General features: G+C 46.1%; 1 protein-coding gene across 2 annotated transcripts in view; it reads right to left on the bottom strand.

Moving 5' to 3' along the window:
- LOC143948448 (Krueppel-like factor 5) overlaps positions 1-25,232 on the bottom strand; it is an 84,276-nt gene that overhangs the window by 6,978 nt on the left and 52,066 nt on the right. The window contains exon 3 of one of the 2 annotated variants that reach the window (XM_077465173.1): positions 19,547-19,606. The exons of the other annotated variant lie outside the window; for it this stretch is intronic. Coding sequence (XP_077321299.1) covers positions 19,547-19,606 — 60 coding nt within the window. The remainder of the gene's footprint in view (positions 1-19,546; positions 19,607-25,232) is intronic. 2 annotated transcript variants of the gene reach the window in all.

The raw sequence follows: 25,232 nt of genomic DNA, 5'->3' as shown, positions 1-25,232 counted from the left end.
TTTTCTTTTACAGTTGGATCGGGGAAGTACACAGTATAACAGGATATGTACAATTATTATTCGATGTCTGTAAACACATGTTATTTCTATTGTATCTAATATTGTCAATTAAAATTTTTCTATATTATTACATTCCGTATTGTCACTCTAATCTAATTTTGTATATTTTTGTATGGCCACCTGCCCATGTTAAAGTCCTCTCCCTAGAGGAGTAAAATTTTCTTTTCATATTATTTGGTATATCAGGATGGGGCATTGGTAGGCCCTTCTAGATCTGTGATGTTTAGCACCTTGTTCAATTTGGTACCGGGGGCTGCACTGACACCACACACTCCCCTTGGGAGCCAGGGGCGCTGCACTGATACCCTGATCAATCAACTTTGGTACAACCATCCTGCTCGATTTTATATGTGATTCTTGCCAGCTGCCGTTAAAGCCGCTAGCAATAATCACTGTGTTCACAATGCCTCTGAACACAATGGCTCTGTGGGAGGGAATCCCCTGTCATCACTGACTGTGTTGATTGGGGAATTAAGCTATTTTCTTTCCCTGCAACCCATGGTTGCAGGAAAGAAAATTGCTCAGTCTATGGCCGGCTTACAGATGTAAAAGGGGGCCTGTGAAACGAAGGGGATTGAAGACACTGATGTAAAGGGAAGGGGACTGTAATGTAAAGGGGTGCTGTGATGTGAAGGGGGACTGAGAACACTAAAGTAAAAGAAAGGGAGACTATGATGTGAAGAGGGGGCTGTGATGTGGAGGGGGGCCTGAGGACACTGCTGAAAAGGAAGGGATAATTATGAAGTAAAGGGAGGGGAGGGTAGGCTGAGGACACTGATTTAAAAGGGGATATGAGGACACTGATATAAGGGGGGGGGGGGGGGATTATGATGTAAAAGGCAATATGAGGACACTGATGTAAAGGGGGGATTATGATGTAAAGGAGGACACTGATGTAAAGGAAGGACTGTGATGTCATAAAGGGAGCAGAGACTGAGGACACTGCTGTAAAGGAAGGGATGATTATGCTGTAAAGGGAGGGAAGGGGAGGCTAGGGGTATGTGGAGGGAAGAGGAATATGAGGACACTGATTTAAAGGGGGAGCTGTGATGTGAAGGAGGAACTGAGAACACTGATGTAAAGGGGGACTGTGATGTAAAGGGGGGACTGAGTAAACTGATGTAAAGGGGGAGCTGTGATGTAACGGAGGAACTGAGGACACTGATGTAAAGGGGGAGCTGAGATGTGACGGAGGAACTGAGGACACTGATGTAAAGGGGGGGCTGTGATGTAAAGGGAGAGCTGTGATGTGAAGGAGGCACTGAGTACACTGATGTAAAAAGGGGACTGTGATGTCATAAAGGGAGCAGGGACTGGGGACATTGCTGTAAAGGAAGGGATGAATATGATATAAAGGGGGAAAAGGGGAGGCTGTGATGTGAAGGGGAGCTGAAGACACTGATGTAAAGGAGGAATTATTATGTAAAAAGGTGGGGGTGATGTGAGGGGGGACTAAGGACACTGATGTAAAGGGGGCATACTGATGTAAAAGTGGGGACTGTGGTGTAAAGTGAGGCTGAGGGCACTAATATAAAGGGGGGACTGTGATGTGAGGAAGGAACTGAGAACACTGATGTAAGGGGAGGGGACTGTGATGTAAAGGGGGAGCTGTGGTGTAAAGAGGGGATATGAGGGCACTGATGTAAAGGGGTGACTGTGATGTGAAGAAGGACCGAGAAAACTGATGTAAAGGGGGGGGGGGGCTGTGATGTAATGTGAAGAGGGAACCAAGGACATTGGTGTAAAGATGACGTGATACTAAGGGAGGAGTACTGAGGATATTGGTGTAAAGGGGGGGCTATGATGTAAAAGGGGGGACTATGATGTAAAAGGGGGGACTATGATGTGAAGGATCTGAGTCATATAACAACCATGAGACCTCTGCTGGCAGGAAATACTACTGACTGGAGTTTTCATTCAGTCCCCGGGGTATAAGGTCTGTCCCCAAGATTTAACTTTTCTAGATAATGTAAAGCCTCGTGAACGGAGTGCCAACTTTACAAGGAAAGAAAATTAATAACACAGAAACCTTTTTCTAAGCCGTTTTATCTTATCACATTATCAGATGACCGATATGTCACTTGCAGCATGTGATAAGTGATATCTCCGGGAACCCTACAAGTTTGGTTGTCACCTTTTCTTCAAGTGAAACCTGAACACTTTAGCAGTGCACAGTGATTTTTTTTTTTTATAATATAAACTATACATATATTTTGCTATTAAATAACATTTCTAATCATATGACGATAATAACAAGAGTTCCCCTTTATTTCAGAATCCACAGAGTTCCCCCTTTTACATCTGAACTCACAGAGTTCCCTTTTACTGTAAAGGGTGGACTCTGCGGACTCTGATGTAAGGGAGACTCTAAGGCAGTGATGGCGAACCTTGGCACCCCAGATGTTTTGGAACTACATTTCCCATGATGCTCATGCACTCTGCAGTGTAGTAGAGCATCATGGGAAATGTAGTTCCAAAACATCTGGAGTGCCAAGGTTCGCCATCACTGCTCTAAGGTATGCTCTGGGAACCCGGATTCAAGGGGGAACACTGAGAACTGTGATGTATGGAGAGGACACTGATGTAAGGGGAACACTGAGAACTCTGATGTACGGAGAGGATTTTGATGTAAGGGGGAACACTGAGAACTGTGATGTATAGAGAGGACTTTGATGTAAGCGGGACAACTGAGAACTCTGATGTACGGAGAGGACTTCGATGTAAGGGGAACACTGAGAACTCTGATGTATGGGGAGGACTTTGATGTAAGGGGGAACACTGTGGCCTCTGGTGTAAAGGGGAACTCTGATGTAAGGGGTGATCTGAGAACCCTGAATTTCCTTAGTGTACCCACTCAGGAGGCAGGAGAGAGAAGGAAGGAGACTTCAGTCACAGACAGGGATGGATGGTGAGTCCACTCACCCCTTGGCACCTCTCATCCAGATACATCTGGAAGCCATCGTCTGAATAATGTGTCTGGGTTTCAGGCAGTCTGAAACCCGGACGCACAATTCCAAATCCAAACTGTCCGGGTGAATCCCAGACAGATGGCAACCCTACCTACAAGCTTTAGAAAGTCAGATGTTTAAAGCTGAAGTTGAATCTGCTTATATTTTGCCCTCCCATGCCACTCCAGACCCCCCACCCCTCAACCCTTGGCTCTAAAGCAAGTAGTATGTGCACAGGGTGACAACCTACCCTCCTACCTGGGTAAGGCACATGACAGCTGCCAACAGAGCGACAACCCTGTTTGCTCTGCAGTGAAATTGCACAGCGTTGTCACCCTCTTACAGGAAGTGGAGAAATAATGGTCATGGGGGGGGATGCTCAGAAAAACCCGAACTGTTATTCCTAATTTTTGCCTCTAGTTACAATGTAATAAAAACTCTGCCCGGGTTTCTGAGTACGTGCAAACTAAAACGACAGGAAAAACAAATATTTGAAAGATGAATGCAGGAATTTATACTTTTTTTTCTTTCTTTCTCATTTACTTCTTTCTGCTAATATTTGAACAGACACACCCAGCGTGACTCACAAATGCTGAAAAACACAAGAGTGAAAATCTGGGACAGCCCTCCGTATTCTTCAACCCTTTCATGACCAGGTTGATGCCCACTGTAGATGCTTGAGACAAATTTAGCAGTGCTGGAAAATTTGAACGTCTGTTTATGAACATTTTCACACATTTTGCAGCTGAATCCAAGAAAAACATGAATCTTGGGTGAAAGTTGCGTGAATCTCATTTGAAAACATTTATTATCAGTCCCCTATGTTTTTTTTCATACCTGATTAACATTTCTATACCAAAGCAGATCTCCAGCCCCCCCCCCCCCCTTCCAAAAATTAAAAGTCATCAGCTACAAATACTTACCTGTCCAGGGATCCCGAGATATTGGCACCCCCAGTCGATTTTTCTGGTCGGCTCTGAGATGCTGCCGCCGCCATTATTCGTAAGGGAAACAGCGGTGAAGCCTTGCTGGCTCACAGTCGGTTCCCTACGGTGCATGCGCGACGTGCGCTGAGCTTTCTGAATGGCCCCGCGCCAGTGGAGGGAGGAGGGGGTCAAACTCGTCTGGGGCCAAGATCACCCGGAAGTGGGAATGGGTACCTGTCAAAAACAGGTACCTGCTCCATCTGAAAGAAGCCAAAGATGCCAGGCTGCTCCCGGAAATAGCTAACCAAGCAAAGATTGTGCTTTGTTAACGGCTTCTCTGGCTGTAACAGTCACGGGATGACAACTCTGAAACCAGAAATGATGAAATCCTCATCGCTTCCGGGTTCAAAACAAAGGAGATGGAGGAAAATCTGTTCCCCTATCTCCTTTGAGACTATCAAATCCAGAAAAAAAGGTAAGAAAAGAAAAAAAGAGAAGGAGAAAAAAAAAGAAAATAGAAAAGACAAAAAAAAAAAAAAAAAAAGGAGAAGGAGAAAAAAAAGAAAGAAAGAGATGAGGAAAAAAAAAAAAAAGAGAAGCGGAAAAAAGAAAAAAGAAAACAAAAAAAAAGAGAAAACAAAAGAAAAAATAGATACAGTATAGATATATAAATCTGTTCCCCCATCTCCTCTGACTTCCTGGAGGAATGGGAATGGTTGGTGGCAATGGGACAGGGTGGCTCTTCATTTATTTATATATCTATACTGTATCTATTTTTTATTTTGTTTTCTCTTTTTTTTTGTTTTCTCTTTTTTTATTTGTTTTCTTTTTTCTTTTTTCCGCTTCTCTTTTTTTTTTCCTTTTCATTTCTCTTTCTTTCTTTTTTCCCCTCTTCTCTTTTTTCTTTTTTTTTGTCTTTTCTTTTTTTTTCTCCTCTTTTTTTCTTTTCTTACCTTTTTTTCTGGATTTGATAGTCTCAAAGGAGATAGAGGAACAGATGTTCCTCCATCTCCTCTGACTTACTGGAGGAATGGTTGGTGGCAATGGGACAGGGTGGCCTTCATTTATTTATTTTTCTTTTCTCTCTTTTTCTTATTTTTTCTCTTTTCTTTTTTTTTTTTTTTTTTTCTTTTCTTTTTCTCTTCATCTTTTTTTCTTTTCTTCACTTTTCTCTTTTCTTTTCTTTTTTTTTTTTCTTTTTTTCTGTTCACTTTTTTTTTCTGGATTTGATAGTCACAAAGAAGATAGGGAACAGATGTTCCTCCATCTCCTCTGGCTTTCTGGAAGAATGGGAGGGGTTGGTGGCAACTGGACAGAGTGGCCCTTCATTTATTTATATATCTATACTGTATCTATTTTTCTTTTCTCTTTTTTTTTCCTTTTTTCTTTTTTTCCCACTTTTTTTTCCTTTTCATTTCTCTTTTCTTTTCTTCCTTTTTTTCCCCCTTTTCCTTTTCTTCTCTTCTCTCTTTTCTTTGTTTGCTTTTCTCTTTTCTTTTTACTTTTCTTTCTTTTCCTCAGTTCCTCTCTATTTTTTTCCACCCCTTTCTCCTTTCTCTTTCTCAAACACTGCAATCAAACTACCTTTATTCTGTTTGGCCTACAAACTGAACCATGAAGAAAAACAGGTGTTTTTCTTTACTTTTTTTCTGTTGCGCAGCAACAACTGGACAACAAAGTATAATTGTTTTTCCTTTACAATTTCTCTTTTAAGCTGCCGGTGGAAAATGTTGTCTTGACAGGCCACATTTAACCCCTATGTCTTCCAAAGTATGTTTATAAACGGCATGTGGCTAAAGAAGGCCGATGGCTGCTACTGCGGATGGTACTGGCTCTAGAGCCAGCCAATCAGTTATATGGGGGTCTTACAGGACCCGCAGTGGTTCCCGACAGGGCTGGATTAACATAGGGGCCTTTGGAGCTGCAGCTCCAGGCCCCCATCATATTATAGGCCCAAACACATACAATCAGTCAATCATCACAGCCCGGCCGTTATATATGTTGACATTGGCAAGCAGCTGGATTATTTATAGGCCACATATATCTATGATAATCAGTCAGCTCAATTGTAATTGCGGTGATATATTAAGGATACATCTGGCGTTGCATACAGTGTGGCCGATACCAGTGTACCGCTGAGGCTGAGCGTGCTCTGCTGCTCGCATCCTGTAGTCGGAGCTTGACATCCCGGCTGGCGTGACGTCAACCGGAGGCCTTCCCCGGTGTCCTGAGAGGCTTGACTGGGAAAGGACTGGAGAGTGCTGTGTGCGGGGCCAGTACTGCAAGCAAGGAGAAGGAGGCTTCTGCACAGCACAACTAAGTACAAGTAAGCCATGGGCGCTGGGCTGGCCTGCTGGGGAAGTCAATGGCAGACTCAGGCAGATAGGTTCTATTTGTGACATTGTACTGGCTGAAGTGAAGTGGTTAACTTACATTTTTTGGGGGGAGGAGTGGCTATATAAGTGCAACTCATCACATCAGTGACTGTGCAGGCAGCCCATCAGTGCCCATTTAATGCATCTCGTCAGTGCCACCTATCAGAACCAGTGCCCTCTATCAGTGCCAATGCCCTCTATCAGAACCAGTGCCCTCTATCAGTGCCACCTATCAGTGCAGCTCATCAGTGCCAACTATCGGTGCTCATCAGTGCCACCTATCAGTGCTGCCCATCAATGCAGCTCACCAGTGCCATACAATCAATGCTAGTGCCACCTATCAGTGTAGCTCATCAGTGCCATCTATCATTGCCCATTAGTGCAGCTCATCATCAGTGCCAGTGCCACCTATCAGTGCTGCCTATCAGTGCAGCTCATCAGCGCTGCCTATCAGTGCCACCTTGTCAGTGCCCATACGCCCTTCCTGTCAGTGCCGCCTATCAGAGCCCATCAGTGCCCATTAGTGCAGCTCATCAGTGCCACCTATCATTGACCATCAGTGCTGCCTGTCAGTGCCGCCTATCAGAGCCCTATCAGTGCTGCCCATCAGTGCCCATAATTAGTGCCCATGAGTGCTGCCCATCAGTGCCCATTAGTGCAGATCATCAATGCCACCTATCATTGACCATCAGTGCTACCTATTACTGCAGATCATCAGTGCCACCTATTAGTGTCAGTGCCACCCATCAGTGCTGCCTATAAGTGCCCATCAGTGCCGCATAATAGTGCTGCCTCACCAGTGCCACCTTATCAGTGCCCATAAGTGCTGTCTGTCAGTGCCGCCTATCAGAGCCTATTAGTGCAGCTCATCAGTGCCACCTATCATTGACCGTCACTGCTGCCTGTCAGCGCTGCCTATCAGAGCCCCATCAGTGCATTTCATCAGTGCCCATCAGTGCTGCCCATCAGTGCCCATTAGTACAGTTCATCAGTGCCACCTATCATTGACCATCAGTGCTGCCTATCATTGACCATTAGTGCTGCCTGTCAGTGCCGCCTATCAGAGCCCTATCAGTACTGCCCATTAGTGTCCATAAGTGCTGCCCATCAGTGCCCATTAGTGCAGTTCAGCAATGCCACCTATCATTGATCATCAGTGCTGCCTGTCAGTGCCGCCTATCAGAGCCCTATCAATGCTGCCATCAGTGCCCATCAGTGCTGCCCATCAGTGCCCATTAGTACAGTTCATCAGTGCCATTTATCATTGACCATCAGTGCTGCCTGTCAGTGCCGCCTATCAGAGCCCTATCAGTGCTGCCCATGCGTGCTGCCCATCAGTGGCCATCAGTGCAGCTCATTAGTGCCACCTATCATTGACCATCAGTGCTGCCTATAATCAGTGCCACCTATCAGTGTCAGTGCCACCCATCAGTGCTGCCTATAAGTGCCCATCAGTGCTGCATAATAGTGCTATCTCACCAGTGCCACCTTATCAGCGCCCATAAGTTCTGTTTGTCAGTGCCCCCTATCAGAGCACATTAGTGCAGCTTATCAGTGCCACCTATCATTGACCATCAGTGCTGCCTGTCAGTGCCGCCTATCAGAGCCCTATCAGTGCTGCCCATCAGTCTCCATTAGTGAATTTCATCAGTGCCGCCCATCAGTGACCATCAGTGCTTCCTATCAGTGCAGATCAGTGTCACCTACGAGTGTCAGTGCCACCCATCAGTGCCGCATAATAGTGAGTTTCTAGCTTCTTTTTTTTTGCTTTTTTTTTAGGCAATTGAAAGTTACCAGATAAAAACACATGCCTTTCAGACCCTCCCATTAAAGTCTACCGGGGCAAAAGCAGTCGACTCTGATCTAGAAGAAGCTCATCTACTTTTGTGAGCTGCTGCCTTCAAGTGGTACTACACTCAGATGTGAATGGGCACCCTTCAGTACAATGGCAATACTAGTGTTGAGCGTTAAAACACTTTTGGTGGAGCTTCAAATAGCTCATGTATTAATGGGGCCTTAAAGTGGTTGTAAACCTCAGATATGAAATAAGCATATCCCTCTATATTGTGTATATATGTAAATTAAGAGCACTAAGTGTCATTTCTGCCCACTGCTTTATTCCTCTGCTGTCAACATGAATCACTTCTGTCACCATTTTTTTCTTGGTGTCAGGAAAACTTGTCAGAAGTGATTCATGTTGACAGCAGTGGAATAAAGAAGCGATTGTCGTCAAAGTGTGACAGTGCTGAAAATTGGCCTGGGCAGGAAGGGGGTGAAAGTGCCCATAGGAAAGTGGTTAAAGGAGAAGTTCACCTTTGGGAACAGGTAACATGTTCCCACTGCAGCATCTCCCCTATCCACTGGATCTAGTGCCAGCAAGAGGAGAATCTTCTCCCTCAACTCACTGTCACTATTTAAAAAAAATACATTGTGGAAATAAATAGTGGAAATAATTGGATATGAGGGAATGTTAATCTATGATGCTGGGGGTTATTATTGCTGCTACTGACACCAATGATGTGGGTTGTTACTATGTAAAGTGCCACTTATGTCATGCTGGGGGTTATTATTGCTGCTACTGATATGAATGCTTTTGGTTGTTCTGTAAATTGGCACTGATGTTTTCGGTTATTAGTATGGAAATTGCTAGTTAGGATGGGGGTTATTATTTCCTAAACTTGCACTGATGCTGGGTGGATATAATTGCAGAAACTGGTACTAATGCGGTGGGTTATTGTGTAGACTGGCACTGATGCTGACGGTGCATCATTAATTCTAGGTGATGTGTCAAAAAATGTGTTTATGGCAACCATATGAACTGTGCAGGGTAAAATAAAGTATTTTTCAGTAACAACCCGTGCAATCCATAAATACAAAGAAACCAAAACAAATTGGTTCGGAAATGAAGTTCTGTGTAATAAAATGGAAGGACATGGGAGAAAAAGTATTAAATCCACTAACTGAAATGTGTTTAATACATGGTACAAAATCCGTTGTTGGTAATGAAAGCTTCAAGACACAGGCTCCTGTGTGGAGAAACTAGTCGAGTTGAGAGAGCTCTTTGCTTTTACCCATCATGAGATGTTTCTTGTGTGACACCTTGGTAATGGGACACCTTTTTATAGGCCATCCGTTTCAACTGAACCAGCTGATATTAATTTGTACTGACAAGGGGCAGGATTGCTTTCCAATTACTGATAGATTTCAGCTGGTGTTTTAGCTTTCCATGCCTTTTTGACCCTCCCTTTCTTCGTGTGTTTAATATTTTTTCAATATTTCTGTTTTGGCACTTTAATGGTAATTCAAATATTTAATTTGTTTTAACAAAAAATAGTTTGTATCTTCATTTTATTTATTTCCATAAAAAGGCCCACTGAAATCCTCAGCCCCAGGCCCACGATGCTCTTAATCTGGCCCTGGTTCCCGAGCTCCCCCATTTGTCCGGGGAGCTCAGGACTGGGAAAAACAGTTCGAAAAGGAGGAACACAGGGAACATTTGTTCCCCTCGTCCCTCTCGCTATGTCTATTATGTCACTTCTGGGGTCTCAACTGTAATTTATTGGCTAGTGTAGCTGAGAATGCAGCTATTCAAGCACAATCTGTGCTTGAATAGCTGCTTTGGAGGCCAGGGTAGACACTGGTGGTCTAGAGAAGAGGAGACTTGAATAAATGCTTCCTGCTGCCTGCAGCAGACTGATGACATCATCTGACCCTAGGCAAAGTTGCAATGTTGCAGTCTGTTTACTAGGGGAGGGGAGACAGAGGAAAGGCTTCCCCCTTGCCTGCAGCAGACTGATGACATCATTTGAGCCTAGGTAAAGTTGCAGTCTGATTACTGGGAGAAGGGGAGACTGAGGATATGCTTTCTCCTGCCTGCGGCAGACTGTTGACATCATGAGCCTAGGCAAAGTTGCAATGTTGCAGTCTGCTTACTAGGAGAAGGGAGACTGAGGAAAGGTTTCGCCCTGTGTCACGTACTCACCAGAACCGAAGTGCTGAGAGCGGCTTCCCTTGCAGCTGGGTGCACAGTACCCCTGAGGATGGAACAGTGGGTACAGGGCACGGAGGGGCACAGGTTCCAGCAGGTGACTTGTATGCAGAAGGAAGAGATGCCCATGCAGATGGTCTTGGAACTTGTTAGAAGGGAATGCCCGGCAGGGGTTCTAACACCTGAAGTGAAGGCCGAGGGTCAAACACAGGTATCAGTCTGGGAGCCAGCAAGGCTAAGTGCAAAAGACAGAAGATATTCCAGAGGTAGGCCGAGGGTCAAACACAGGTATCAGTCCGGGAGCCAGCAAGGCTAAGAGCAGGAAGTCCGTTAAACAAGCCAGGGGTCAGGTCAGGAGAGAATCAGAGTAGTCTTCAGGCAATCCGGGTCACAACAGGAAGTGGTAAACGTGAACAGGAAGCAGAGGAACACAGGTGAGCTGAGGAGACAAACCAGCAAAGACACAGAGCACATTGATGCCTTTTATAGGCCTGTCAGGCCAATTAGGTAATGCCCATTGCTGTGTACACAGGTGTGCACATGCGCGTACGACATTGCATTGTATCACGCATATGCTGTGGAACTGTGTGTGCGCGGACCCACTAATTCGTGCACCCTTGTGCGTCGTTGTGCCGCTCTTCCCCACAGGCGCACAGGGAAGTGCCGACGTTGAAGTCTGGTGATTCTCTGACACCCTGCCTGCAGCAGACTGATGACATCATGAGCCTAGGCAAAGTTGCAATGTTGCAGTCTGCTTACTAGCGGAAGGGAGACTAAGGAAAGGCTCCCCCTGCCTGCAGCAGACTGATGACATCATGAGCCTAGGCAAAGTCGCAGTCTGATTACTGGGAGAAGGGGATACTGAGGATATGCTTTCTCCTGCCTGCAGCAAACTGATGACATCATGAGCCTAGGCAAAGTTGCAATGTTGCAGTCTGCTTACTAGGAGAAGGGAGCCTGAGGAAAGGCTTCCCCCTGCCTGCAGCAGACTGATTACATCATGAGCCTAGGAAAAGTTGCAGTCTGATTACAGGGAGAAAGGGATACTGAGGATATGCTTTCTCCTGCCTGCAGCAAACTGATGACATCATGAGCCCAGGCAACATTGTAATGTTGCAGTCTGCTTACTAGGAGAGGGGAGACTGAGGAAAAGCTTTCCCCTGCCTACAGCAGACTGATGACATCATGAGCCTCAGCCTAGGCAAAGTTGCAGTCTAATTACTGGGAGAAGGAGAGACTGTGGAAATGCTCTCTCCTGCCTGCAGCAGACTAATGACATCATGAGCCTAGGCAAAGTTGCAATGTTGCAGTCTGCTTACTAGCGGAAAGGAGGCTGAGGAAAGGCTCCTCCTGCCTGCAGCAGACTGATGACATCATGAGCCTAGGCAAAGTTGCAGTCTGATTACTGGGAGAAGGGGAGACTGAGGAGAAATGCTTTCTCCTGCCTGCAGCAGAATGATCACATCATGAGCCTAGACAAGGTTGCAATGTTGCAGTCTTCTTACTAGCAGAAAGGAGGCTGAGGAAAGGCTCCCCCTGCCTGCAGCAGACTGATGACATCATGAGCCTAGGCAAAGTTGCAGTCTGATTACTGGGAGAAGGGGAGACTGAGGAGAAATGCTTTCTCCTGCCTGCAGCAGACTGATGACATCATGAGCCTAGGCAAGGGTGCAATGTTGCAGTCTTCTTACTAGCGGAAAGGAGGCTGAGGAAAGGCTCCCCCTGCCTGCAGCAGACTGATGACATCATGAGCCTAGGCAAAGTTGCAGTCTGATTACTGGGAGAAAGGGAGACTGAGGAGAAATGCTTTCTCCTGCCTGCAGCAGACTGATGACATCATGACCCTAGGCAAGGTTGCAATGTTGCAGTCTTCTTACTAGCGGAAAGGAGGCTGAGGAAAGGCTCCCCCTGCCTGCAGCAGACTGATGCCATCATGAGCTTAGGCAAAGTTGCAGTCTGATTACTGGGAGAAAGGGAGACTGAGGAGAAATGCTTTCTCCTGCCTGCAGCAAACTGATGACATTATCTCAGCCTAGGCAAAGTCACTGTAGTAGAGCTTATGCTTGGCTTTTTATTGATTAAACGTGGAGCTTTTATGAGAAATGATGCTGTTGCTGTACGTGGTGACAGGTTGTCATTTCATTTATAATTATCATTAGCTAGAATTGATTGCAAATCTGCTACGCTTCTGGCTGAATAAACTTTGAAAGAGTTAATTGAATGGAATGTTCTATTTCCAGAAGGAGAGCGGGGGTCTGCCAAACCATTGTCTTCCAGCATGTAAGAAGGTCAGACTCAGACTGGAAACAATGGGCACTGAATTAGTGTCAGGACAGCGCCATTGTGTCAGGTCCTGGCACTCTGTTTGGAATACCACGCAAGGGCTACCCCAAACAATAGGGCATCACCGACACCGCTCGCCCGCCCCCCCTTCCCCCGCCAAGACACTTATCTGTCCTTGTCTACAGCATTTTTTTTTATTATTGATTATTAAAAGTCTAATGTTTCAGTATAATCTTGACAAGAGAAATTGTAATTATGTTGACAATGATGCAAATGAAAAAAATTACAAAAATACAAACAAAAAAGTAGGTAATGCAAGATATAGATATTTCTACTATAACTGGCTGCTATTACGATTACAATTTATTATTATTCTTTTATTATTATTATTATTATTATTTTTATTATTATTTATTTTTAATAATTAATATTTACAAAATAAAATAATAATAATGCATAAATAATTATTATCATTATTATTATAATTATTTTATTTCTTATTTATTTATATAATGTAAATGTATATTTATTAATAATAACAACAACAATAATAATATCCATAATACATGTTATTAAATCAAACTGCGATACATGCATGAAGTGATAACACTAGATATGTAACTACTACTGTTTTTGAGCATAGTGCAAGAACTCTCTCTCAAAGGATCGATGCACGATACGATCTATACTTTTGAATTTGTGTATTGTTGTATTGTATATTGTATTGCAAATACAAACAATAATAATAATAATAAAAACAATAATAAAAATGTTATTTGGAAAATAATATCCAAATAATGTTATGGAGAGAAGAAAATAGGAAGGTGATCTGTAGTCCTGCATTGTATTGCATTGTATATGCATTGTGTATTGTATTGCAAATGCAAGCAATAATAATAATAATAATAATAATAAAATAAAAACAATAATAAAAATGTTATTTGGAAAATAATATCCATAATAATAAAAAACATATTTTTTTTAGTTATATTATTATTTTATTATTATTTAGAATAATTTCTATTTACAGTATATTTATATTACATTTATAAATATTATTATCACTATTATTATTAATATTAATATTACATCCATGCTTTTATCATATTTTTATTTATCAGGTCTCAGCATTACTGCCATCACTAATAAGTTATTAAAGCAAAGCTGAACTCCAAAGACACATTTAAAAATCATTACAGCTAAACTACTTCTTCTATCCACGGATACAGTGTAATGAAAAAGTATTCATACCCCTTGACATTTTCCACATTTTGTCATGTTACAACCAAAAACGTGAATGTATTTTATTGGGATTTTATGTCATAGAACAACACAAAGTGGCACATAATTGTGAAGTGGAAGGAAAATTATAAATGGTTTTCATTTTTTTTTACAAATAAATATGTAAAAAGTGTGGGGGGCATTTGTATTCAGCCCCCCTTTACTCTGATACCCCAAACTAAAATCTATAGGAACCAATTGCCTTCAGAAGTCACCTAATTAGTAAATAGAGTCCACCTGTGTGTAATTTAATCTCGGTATAAATACAGCTGTTCTGTGAAGCCCTCAGAGGTTTGTTAGAGAATCTTAGTGAACAAACTGCATCATGAAGGCCAAGGAACACACCAGACAGGTCAGGGATAAAGCTGTGGAGAACTTTAAAGCAAGTTTATGTTTTAAAAAAATATCCCAAGCTTTGAACATCTCACGGAGCTCTGTTCAATCCATCATCCAAAAATGGAAAGAGTATGGCACAACTGCAAACCTACCAAGACATGGCCGTTCGCCTAAACTGACCGGCTGGGCAAGGAGAGCATTCATCAGAGAAGAGCCAAGAGGCCCATGGTAACTCTGGAGGAGCTGCAGAGATCCACAGCTCAGGTGGGAGAATCTGTCCACAGGACAACTATTAAGCCGCGTACACACGGGCGGACTGTCTGGCCTACTTAGTCCGCCGAAACACATTTCAGCGGACAGTCCGCTCGTGTGTGGGCTTCAGCTGACTTTTTCAACGTGCAGTCTGGCGGACTAAGTATTTTGGAATGTTGGAAATACTGTCCGCTGGACTCGCATTTCGGCGGACAATCCGCCCGTGTGTGTGCCAGTCCGCCGTACTTTTGAAATGAGCGGACTTTTCCCGCCCGGAGAAAAGTCCGCTCATTTCGAGCGGGTATCCAGGTAGGCGGGGCCTGCGACGGAGACGTCGCTGGCCCCGCCGCCTGGTATGGACTTAAAGGGGAACCCCAACGCCGAAAAAAATCGGCGTGGGGGTCCCCCCCAAGTCCACAACAGACCCTTGTCCGAGCACGCTACCCGGCCGGCCAGGAAAGGGGGGCGAGCGAGCGCCCCCCTCCTGAGCCGTACCAGGCCGCGTGGGGGGGTGCCTTGGGGAAGGGGGGGCCGCGCGGCCCCCCCACCCCAAAGCACCTTGTCCCCATGTTGATGAGGACAAGGGCCTCTTCCCGACAACCCTGGCCGTTGGTTGTCGGGGTCTGCGGGCGGGGGGCTTATCGGAATCCGGGAGCCCCCTTTAATAAGGGGGCCCCCGGATACCGGCCCCCCACCCTATGTGAATGAGTATGGGGTACAATGTACCCCTACCCATTCACCTGTAAAATAAAAGTACCAAAAAAAACACAACACAGGGTTAAAATATTTTATTGCACAGCTCCGAGGGTCTTCCGTCTTCGGGGGTCTTCTCGCCGGACTCCTCCGCTATCTTCTTGTAGCTCTTTTGCTAGCGGAGGAGTCCGGCTTTCTTCCTCGCCGCCGGCCTCTTCTCCCGACTTCGGGGGTCTTGTCCCCCTCTTCGGTTCTTCTGCCGGGCCACCGCGCCTTCTTATAGCTCTTTTACAGGCGGTGGCCCGGTCTTCTGTCGCCGCCGTCGCCGCCGCCTTCCGTTCTTCTTCTTCTTCTTCTCCAGGAGATGTTGCCTCGACGCTCTCTCCGGCCGGAATGCCAGGGACGCGCTCCGCTGCCACTTATATAGGGACAATGGGGCGGTGTCATATGGCTTTATGTCACATGGGTTGGTCACATGGTGACCCCGCCCCCTTACGATGTCATAGTCCCCATGTGACATCAACCCATGTGACCAGCCCATGTGACATAAAGCCATGTGACACCGCCCCATTGTCCCTATATAAGTGGCAGCGGAGCGCGTCCCTGGCATTCCGGCCGGAGAGAGCGTTGAAGCAACATCTCCTGGAGAAGAAGAAGAAGAAGAAGAACGGAAGGCGGCGGCGATGCGACGGCGGCGACAGAAGACCGGGCCACCGCCTGTAAAAGAGCTATAAGAAGGCGCGGTGGTCCGGAAGAAGAACCGAAGAGGGGGACAAGACCCCCGAAGTTGGGAGAAGTGGCCGGCGGCGAGGAAGAAAGCCGGACTCCTCCGCTAGCAAAAGAGCTACAAGAAGATAGCGGAGGAGTCCGGCGAGAAGACCCCCGAAGACGGAAGACCCCCGGAGCTGTGCAATAAAATATTTTAACCCTGTGTTGTGTTTTTTTTTGTACTTTTTTTCACAGGTGAATGGGTAGGGGTACATTGTACCCCATACTCATTAACATAGGGTGGGGGGCCGGTATCCGGGGGCCCCCTTATTAAAGGGGGCTCCCGGATTCCGATAAGCCCCCCGCCCGCAGACCCCGACAACCAACGGCCAGGGTTGTCGGGAAGAGGCCCTTGTCCTCATCAACATAGGGACAAGGTGCTTTGGGGTGGGGGGGCCGTGCGGCCCCCCCTTCCCCAAGGCACCACCCCATGTTGAAGTCACACGGCCTGGTACAGCTCAGGAGGGGGGCGCTCGCTCGCCCCCCTTTCCTGGCCGGCCGGGTAGCGTGCTCGGACAAGGGTCTGTTGTGGACTTGGGGGGGACCCCCACGCCGATTTTTTTCGTCGTTGGGGTTCCCCTTTAAGTCCATACCAGGCGGCGGGGTCAGCGACGTCTCCTTCGCGGGCCCCGCCTACCTGGAGACGCGCTCGAAATGAGCGGACTTTCCTCCACGTGTGTGGGCGAGTCCGTTCATTTCAAAAGTAGGGCGGATAGTATGGCGGACTTAGTCCGCCGTATTAGTCCGCTCAAAAAGTGCCGTGTGTGGGCAAGTCCGTTCATTCGAAAGTATGACGGACTGTCCGTCGGATTGTCTGACGGACTAAGTTGGCCAGACAGTCCGCCACGTCCGCTTTAGTTGTGCTCTCCACAAATCTGGCCTTTATGGAAGAGTGACAAGAAGAAAGACATTGTTGGAAGAAAGCCGTAAGAAGACTCGCTTGCAGTTTTCGAGAAGCCATGTGGGGGACACAGCAAACATGTGGAAGAAGGTGCTCTGGTCAGATGAGACCAAGCTTTAACTTTTTGGCCTAAAAGTAAAATTCTATGTGTGCCGGAAAACTAACACTGCACATCACCCTGAACACACCATCCCCACCGTGAAACATGATGGTGGCACCATCATGTTGTGGGGATGCTTTTCTTCAGCAGGGACAGGGAAGCTGGTCAGAGTTGATGGGAAGATGGATGGAGCCAAATACAGGGCAATTCTAGAAGAAAACCTGTTATGCCGCGTACACACGATCTGGCTATACAGACTATCTGGCCGCGTGTGGGCTCCGGCGGACTTTTTCTTTCCAAAAGTCTGGTGGACTTAGAAAGAAGTTTTGACTCAAAATTGTCCGCCAGACTTTTGAAATGAACAGACTTGCCCACACACGGAAGAAAGTCCGTTCATTTTGATTGCGGCTCCAGGTAGACGGGACTAGCGAAGGAAGTCAATGTCGCTGCCTTTGGCGGTGAGATTGACACCTCGCTGGCCCCGTCACCTGGTATGGACTTAAAGGGGAAGCCCTACACCAAAAATCGGGGTCCCCCCAAAGTCCATATCAGACCCTTATCTGAGCACACAGCCCGGCCGGTCAGGAAAGGGGATGGGGACGAGCGAGTGCCCCCCCTCCTGTGCCCTCAACATGGGGGGGTGCTTTGGGGAAGGGGGGCCCTGCGGCCCCCCCACCCCAAAGCACCTTGTCCCCATGTTGATGAGGACAAGGGCCTCTTCCCGACAACCCTGGCCGTTGGTTGTCGGGATCTGCAGGCGGGGGGCTTATCGGAATTCGGGAGTGAATGAGTGAGTATGAGTATTGGGGTACCATGTACCCCTACCCAGCAGACTGTGACATCATAAGGGGGTGGGGTCACCATGTGACATCACCCGGTGACCCGGCCCATTGCCCCTATATAAGTCGCTACACAATGCGTCCCTGTCATTGTGGCCAGAGAGAGCGTCAAGTCAACATCTCAAGGAAGAAGAAGAGAAGGTGGCGACAACAGCGACAGAAGACCGGGCCACCGCTAGTAAAAGAGCTGGAAGAAGAAAGCGGTGGCCAGGCAAGAAGAACCGAAGAGGGGGACAAGAACCCCGAAGTCAGAAGTAGAGGTGGCGACAGAAGACCGGGCCACCGCTAGTAAAAGAGCTAGCAGAAGATAGCGGTGGCCCGGCAAGAAGAACTGAAGAGGGGGACAAGACCCCCGAAGTCGGAAGAAGACCCCCGGATGGCGGCGGTGACGAAGAAGAAAGCAGGGCTCCTCCGCTAGTAAAAGAGCTAGCAGAAGATAGTGGAGGAGTCCGGCGAGAAGACCCCCCAAGACGGAAGACCACCGGAGCTGTGCAATAAATTATTTTAAAAACATGTGTTGTGTTTTTTTATTTACACTTTTTTTCACCTTGTTGAAGCGGGCTCCTGAATTCCGATAAGCCCCCCGCCCGCAGACCCCGACAAACAACGGCCAGGGTAAAGTCCGGTCATGTGTGTGCAGGTCTGCTGATTCTGAAAGTCCGGCAGACCTCCGCTTCAAAGTCCGGCGGTTTGTCCACTGAACTAAGTCAGCCGGATAGTCCGATCATGTGTACGTGGCATTAGAGTCTTCAAAAGACTTGAGACTGGGGCAGAGGTTCACCTTCTAGCAGGACTACAACCCTAAACATACAGAGCCAGATCTACAGTGGAATGGTTTAATCAAAGCATATTCATATGTTAGAATGGCCCAGTCAAAGTCCAGACCTAAATCCAATTGAGAATCTGTGGCAAGACTTGAATATTGCTGTTCACAGACGCTCTCCATCCAATCTGACAGAGCTTGAGATATTTTGCAAAGAAGAATGAGCAGAAATGTCACTCTCTAGATGTGCAAAGCTGGTAGAGACCCCCTCAAAAGGACTTGCAGCTTTGCAGAAAAAGGCGGTTCTACACAGTATTGACTCAGGGGGGCGCCATACAAATGTACCCCCCACACATTTCACATAAAAAAAAAAAAAGTTGAAAAACATTTATCATTTTCCTTCCACTTCACAATTATGTGCCACTTCGTGATGGTCTATCACAGGGATCTCCAAACTAGGGCCCTCCAATTGTTGCGGAACTACACGTCCCATGAGGCATTGTAAAACTCTGCCATTCAGAGACAGGACCAGGCATGATGGGTATTGTAGTTCCTGAACAGCAGGAGGGCCGCAGTTTAGAGTCACCTGGTCTATCTGGTGGTGAACCTTGGCACCCCAGATGTTTTGAAACTACATTTCCCATGATGCTCATGCACTCTGCAGTGTAGTTGAACATCATGGGAAATGTAGTTCCAAAACATCTGGGGTGCCAAGGTTCACCACCACTGGTCTATCACATACAATCCCAATGAAAAACATTTAAGTTTTTGGTTGTAACATGACAATATGTGGAAAATTTCAAGGGGTATGAATACTTTTTCCAGAACTTTGCTGGTAGGAGGAGAGAGCAAAGAGCTGACCTCATCGGTCTATTGCTGCTTCTTCACTCTCCAATTACAGGTTGTGTGTGAGGGGAGGGGAGGCAGTATGTGTTGTTGTATGGCATTAGGCACCATGGATAACACCAATCAGAATACCGCCATAGCAAAAGAGTGCATGACTAGAAAAAAAGACCTGAAACATGTCAGTTACCTGTGTGTGTTCTCTGATGTGCCTTGAGGTGTGAACTCTTGGTGTAGACTTTTGTGCAACCTGAGAAAAAAAAAGCGCAGACGTGAATAACCCAATCGTGTTATTTATTTAGTACATAACAAGACAAATGTTGAAGATGATGTATTCCTCTATATTTCATGATATCGCATTTCTATTGGTCGAGCCCCTCCTGGGAAAAAGGAGGGGGTAGATTAAGGCTCGGTTCACACCATACAGGTGCATTGGTGCGTGCATTGCGTTCCCACGCGTCAGGTATAGAGCAGCCCATTCATTTCAATGCACGAGAAACATGTAAACAAAGTCACAGGCCGTTCTCAAAATGCCGCTGCACCAAAACGCGCAACAGTTAACTGCGCCACTGTGCATCTGGTAAAGAGCAAATCGTTTCAGCGCGGCGCGATTTATAAAAAAGGGCAAATTGTGAACCTAATCTAAAGGAAATGAAAACCCCTAACAATTAACTAGGGTTGCACCGATACAGTTTTTTTTGTTTTGTTTTTTATTGACGAGTACTGATACTTTCGGTCAAGTACTTGCCGTCACTTGCGATTTTTGTCCATACAAAATACATGGGCGCAAATCGCACTGTAAAGAATCACATGTGATTTCCCCCACCGTTCTTGTGTGTGTGCGTGTGTGTGTATAGAAAAGGAAAAGTGCCATCTAGTGGGCGGTTTATTAGAAATGTTAGAACTCACATTAAAGGGGTTGTAAAGGTAAATGTTTTTTCACCTTAATGCATTCTATGCATTAAGGTGAAAAAACATCTGACACTGCCGGCGCCCCCAGTCCCCCCGTTTTACTTACCTGACCCCTCGAAAATCCCGCGCTCGCCCCCGCCGTCCTCTTCGCCGCTCAGCCTGGCCGCGCTGATTGGCTGGAGTGGATGGATTGAAAGCAGCGCAGCCATTGGCTCGCGCTGCTGTCAATCACATCCAATGACGCAGCGCGCCAGGGGGCGGGGCCTTGTGATACAGCGAGCGGCTATAGCCGCCGGCTGTATCACGGGAGCGCGCCCGCAGGTGCTTCTCACCAATGCGAGGGAGCTCGCATTAACGTGAGAAGCACCTGCAGGAGGAAGCAGAGACAGCCGCCGAGGGACCCCAGAAGAGCAGGTTCGGGGCCACTCTGTGCAAAACGAGCTGCACAGTGGAGGTAAGTATAACATGTTTGTTATTTTAAAAAAATAAAAAATTTTACTTTACAACCCCTTTAAGTACATAGCTGGTCAAATGCAAAATACCCTTAGGTGTTCCAGTTCCACCAATGATACCAAATCATGGTCGCTGGAGGCGCAGAGAAGTTCCAGAACCCTGTGGGTGTAGAGCGGAAGTGATGTCAGCTTGGGGAAGGACCGCCTCTATATCTTCTCCAGCCCTGTGAGCACCTTCAGCGGCCGTGATTTGCTATCGTCGGCGGGACCGGGATACCTATGCAGATTTTGCAGTAGAGCAGAGTTGAAACCTTTTTAATAAACCGCCCACTAGATGGCCCTTTCTATCCCATGCAATTTTTTGCAGTGCGATTTGCACCCATTCATTTTGTATTGACCTAAAATGGTACTGCATAGTATCAGTAAAGGTGACTTTTCACAAGTGCTGATACTCGTGAAATTGCTCGGTATGCACCGATATCGGCGCATCCCTACAATGAACCTCCCTTATTGGCTCCCTTTTAATCTGTTAAATATATTATTGAAAGCGTTTCGTTGTATCTGTTCAGTATGTCCAAAAAATACCTGTTGATCCTGCCAGAAATCTTATGAGCTGATAACTTCCTGTGCGTTCTGCATTCTTATTAGTTACATTGTTCACAGCTATTTCTGAGGACTACAAGATAGGAAGGTGATCTGTAGTCCTGTCTTTGAGTGACAACACTGCTCCCTCTATAGATACAGTGCATTGAGCGTTGTCACCTTAAGACAGGAAGCGTGTTACTGGCAGGATCATCAGGTGGCAAGAGCCTAAAAAAAAAAAGAAAACAAAGGCAGCCACCAAAAGGTAGTTACTGGTAAGCTGCAATTTATTACTTTTTTTTTTTCGTTTGTGTAGATGCACTATAATGATACAAATTTGATCACATTTATTTTTCTCTGAAGATTGGAATAGTAAAATATATTAAAGAAAAATTCCAGGTATTTGTATTTATACATAGTTACAATGTTTCATCTTGGACCAGTGTTTCTATACATACATTATACCTGAGGGTTCCCTCTAGATCAGGTTTCTCCACCAGGGTTTCATGGATCCCTCGGGTTCCACCAGAGGTTGCTAGGGGTTCCTTGGAGCCCTAGGATTGATCCAGAGGTTGATATGGGTTCTTTTGAAGCCTAGGGTTCCTCCAGAGGTTGATAGGGGTTCCTTAGAGCAATAGGGTTCCTCCAGAGGTTGCTAGGGTTTTTCCTGGAGTCATAGGGTTCCATTAGAGGTTGCTAATGGTTGCCTGGAGTCCTAGAGTTCCTCCAGAGGTTGCTAAGGGTTCCTTGGAGTCATGGGGTTCCATCAAAGGTTTCTAACGGTTGCCTGGAGTCCTAGGGTTCCTCCAGAGGTTGCTAGGGGTTCCTTGAAGTTCTCAGGTTTCACCAGAGGTTGCTAGGGGTTCCTTGGAGCCCTAGGTTTCCTCTAGAGTTTGCTATGGGTGCCTTGAAGCCCTAAGGTTCCTCCAGAGGTTGATAGGGGTTCCTTGGAGCCCTAGGGTTTCTCCAGAGGTTGCTAGGGGTTCCTTGGAGCCATAGGGTTCCTCCAGGAGTTGCTAGGGGTTCATTGGAGCCCTCATGTTCCTCCAGAGGTTGCTAGGGGTTCCTTAGAGCCTTAGGGTTCCTCCAGAGGTTGATATGGGTTTCTTGGAGCCCTAGGGTTTCTCCAGAGGTTGCTAGGAGTTCCTTGGAGCCATAGGGTTCCTCCAGGAGTTTCTAGGGGTTCATTGGAGCCCTCAGGTTCCTCCAGAGGTTGCTAGGGGTTCCTTAGAGCCCTAGGGCTCCTCCAGAGGTTCTTAGCGGTTCTTTGGTGCCCTAGGGTTCCTCCAGAGGTTCCTTGGAGCCCTAGAGTTTCTCCAGAGGTTGCTAGGGGTTTCTTGTAGCCGTAGGGTTCCTCCAGGGGTTCCTAGAGTTCATTGGAGCCCTCAGGTTCCTCCAGAGGTTGTTAGCTGTTCCATGAGCAATGAGCAAGTTCTGCCTCTCAGATAAGTTTCCACTGACACCATTGATCCTCTTAGCTATCTGTAAGGGGGAAATTCTTCCCAATGACCACAAATGTAAGAAGCATTCTTTCCACTGACCATCACACTAATGTATCATGAGTTGTAGATATAGTTTTTTTTACTAGGGGTTCCAAGCCCAGAAAGTTCCCTGGGTTGAAAAGGTTGAGAAAGACTGCTCTAGAACAGTGGTCTCCAAACTGCAGGCTTGGGGCCAGATGCAGCCCCTTGCTTGCCATTATCTGGCCCTTGGGGAACAATTTTTATCCACTAATACCAACAATGGGGCATAATCCCCCCCCCCACTGACACCAATGAAGGGGCAGAATTTATCCCCATGATACCAAGAATGGGGCCCAGTAACACCAACAATGTGGCACTATTCCTCCCACTGACACCAAAGATGGACCATTGTTTATTCCCACTGACGTTGGGACCTACTCCCAATGCCTACAGTCCAAATGTCTAAGTGACGGTAAACTGGCCCTTTGTTTGGAGTCCCCTTCTCTAAAAGATGAAAATGATTGTAGTAAATACCACTAATTCCGAGATCTCTACTAGGTTCTGGGTCCTACGCCAAGTGGCTGCCCTGCTACAGCCTGAACATAGGAGGTCGCCCGCCTCTCGAGTGCACTATTCAGAGAATGCTTTGCTTTTTATCAACGCATGCTAAACGTTCTCTGATTGGATGAGTTAGAGAGGAAGGACATGTCACAACAAAAAATAATTGATACACTATATGACCAAAGGTTAGTGGACACCTGATCATTGACTATGAGTTTGTTGGACATACTATTCCAAAACCATGGCCATAATGGCCTCTACACATCTGAGAATGTGAATTTTTGCCCATAGAGCCCAAAAAAATGTGAGGTCAGGTACTGACGTTGGTTGAGAAGTCCTGGGTCACAGTTTGCATTCCAATTAAGGTGCTCAATAGGGTTGAGGGTTTCCTCTACACCAAACTGGTCTAACCATGTCTTTATGGAGCTGGTTACCTACAAAGGTGTTCAGTAGAGTTGAGGTCAGGGTTTTCCAAAGACAAATCCAGTTCCTCCACACCAAACTTATCTAGCCATGTAATTATGGATTTGGCTTTGTACACAGGATCACAGTCATGCTGGACCAAAAAAGGACCTTCACCAAACTATTACCAACCAAAGTTGGAGGTACACAGTTGTCTAAAACAAAGGTTTCAAGTACCCTCAACAAGTCATATTTTAGGAATTTCCCTTAGATAGTATAGCTAGCATAAACACCAAGCCATGAACATTGATTTAAAACACCTCTGCACGGTGAAAGAAATCCTGACCTGTTAGAGGCACTCGAGGAAGTTGATGTTAGGCTGTAGTATTTCCGGTACCCTTCATTGGAAATACCTGAACTCAATCATTCTGAAGGGTGTTCACATTCGTTTGGTCATATAGTGTAAGTATATAGGTACAGTGTATGGATGTAAGGTTCTCCATTTTCATAGGATTTTCCTGAGGGGCAAATCCAGCTCAACAACTAAATATAGAGATGAAATAGTAAAGATGAGTGGACAATTTTAGCCAACTTGATTTTTCCGTAAAAAAAACGATTTCACCCTTGCCAAAATGTTGTAATTCGCTTCTAATTTCACCATGTGGAAACATTAACGTAAAAAAAATAGAAAAGCTTTCCTCCTTAAATCTAGTGGTCTGCTGTGTGACTTGGCTTTCTTTATCAACCAAGCCATGTGGTCACTATGTCAGCCCTGGCACAGCTCTTACATGACTTTGTTTATAAACAAAGAGTTAGTGTTACCCCTAGGGCTCATTTATACTTGCTTCGGCTTTAACACACATTAAACCGACCACTTGCTTTTTTGATGTGCTTTTTCATGCTTCGGCGGTACCAAGTGATGCTTTCTTGTAGCTTTAATGAAGCTTAGCAAATGCCCCGGTGTGTGTTGATTTTCTATTGGTTTTTAAGGGGCCAGGTAGAACACCCGGCTCAGTAGTACTTCAAAACTCAGCAGATCCCAAGCTTATAAGCCCTTGTACACACGGTCGGAGAACCTGTCGGAATGTGTCCTATCGGACCGTGTCGTCGGATAATCCGACTGTGTGTGGTATGCATCGGACTGATTCCGTCGGAATATCCGTCGGACCCAATTTTCCAACATGTTGGAAATATTTCCCGACCAACTGGGCCGGTCGGACATACTCCGATCATGTGTAGCGAATTTTGATCGGACCAAGTGCCACGCATGCTCAGATCAAATTCCTACATCAAAGCTATTGGCTACTAGCCTGAATGTAGTCCCATCGTAATGAAATTACGTCATCATGTTCTGAAAGATCGGATTTTTCGACAACTTAGTCCGACCGTGTGTATGTAACAGTTTCGGACAAGATCCGACGGAGAAAATCCGACGGATTTGGTTGTCGAAATCTCCGACCGTGTGTACAGGGGCTTAGTAGTCCTGTTCAGCAGATCCCCAACT

This window comes from Lithobates pipiens, unplaced genomic scaffold (genome assembly GCF_037356315.1).
Source record: "Lithobates pipiens isolate NorthernLeopardFrog02 unplaced genomic scaffold, aLitPip1_a1.2 Scaffold_1, whole genome shotgun sequence".
Taxonomy (NCBI): domain Eukaryota; kingdom Metazoa; phylum Chordata; class Amphibia; order Anura; family Ranidae; genus Lithobates; species Lithobates pipiens.
Note: the sequence above shows the minus strand (reverse complement) of the source record. Positions and strands in the feature narration are given on the sequence as shown.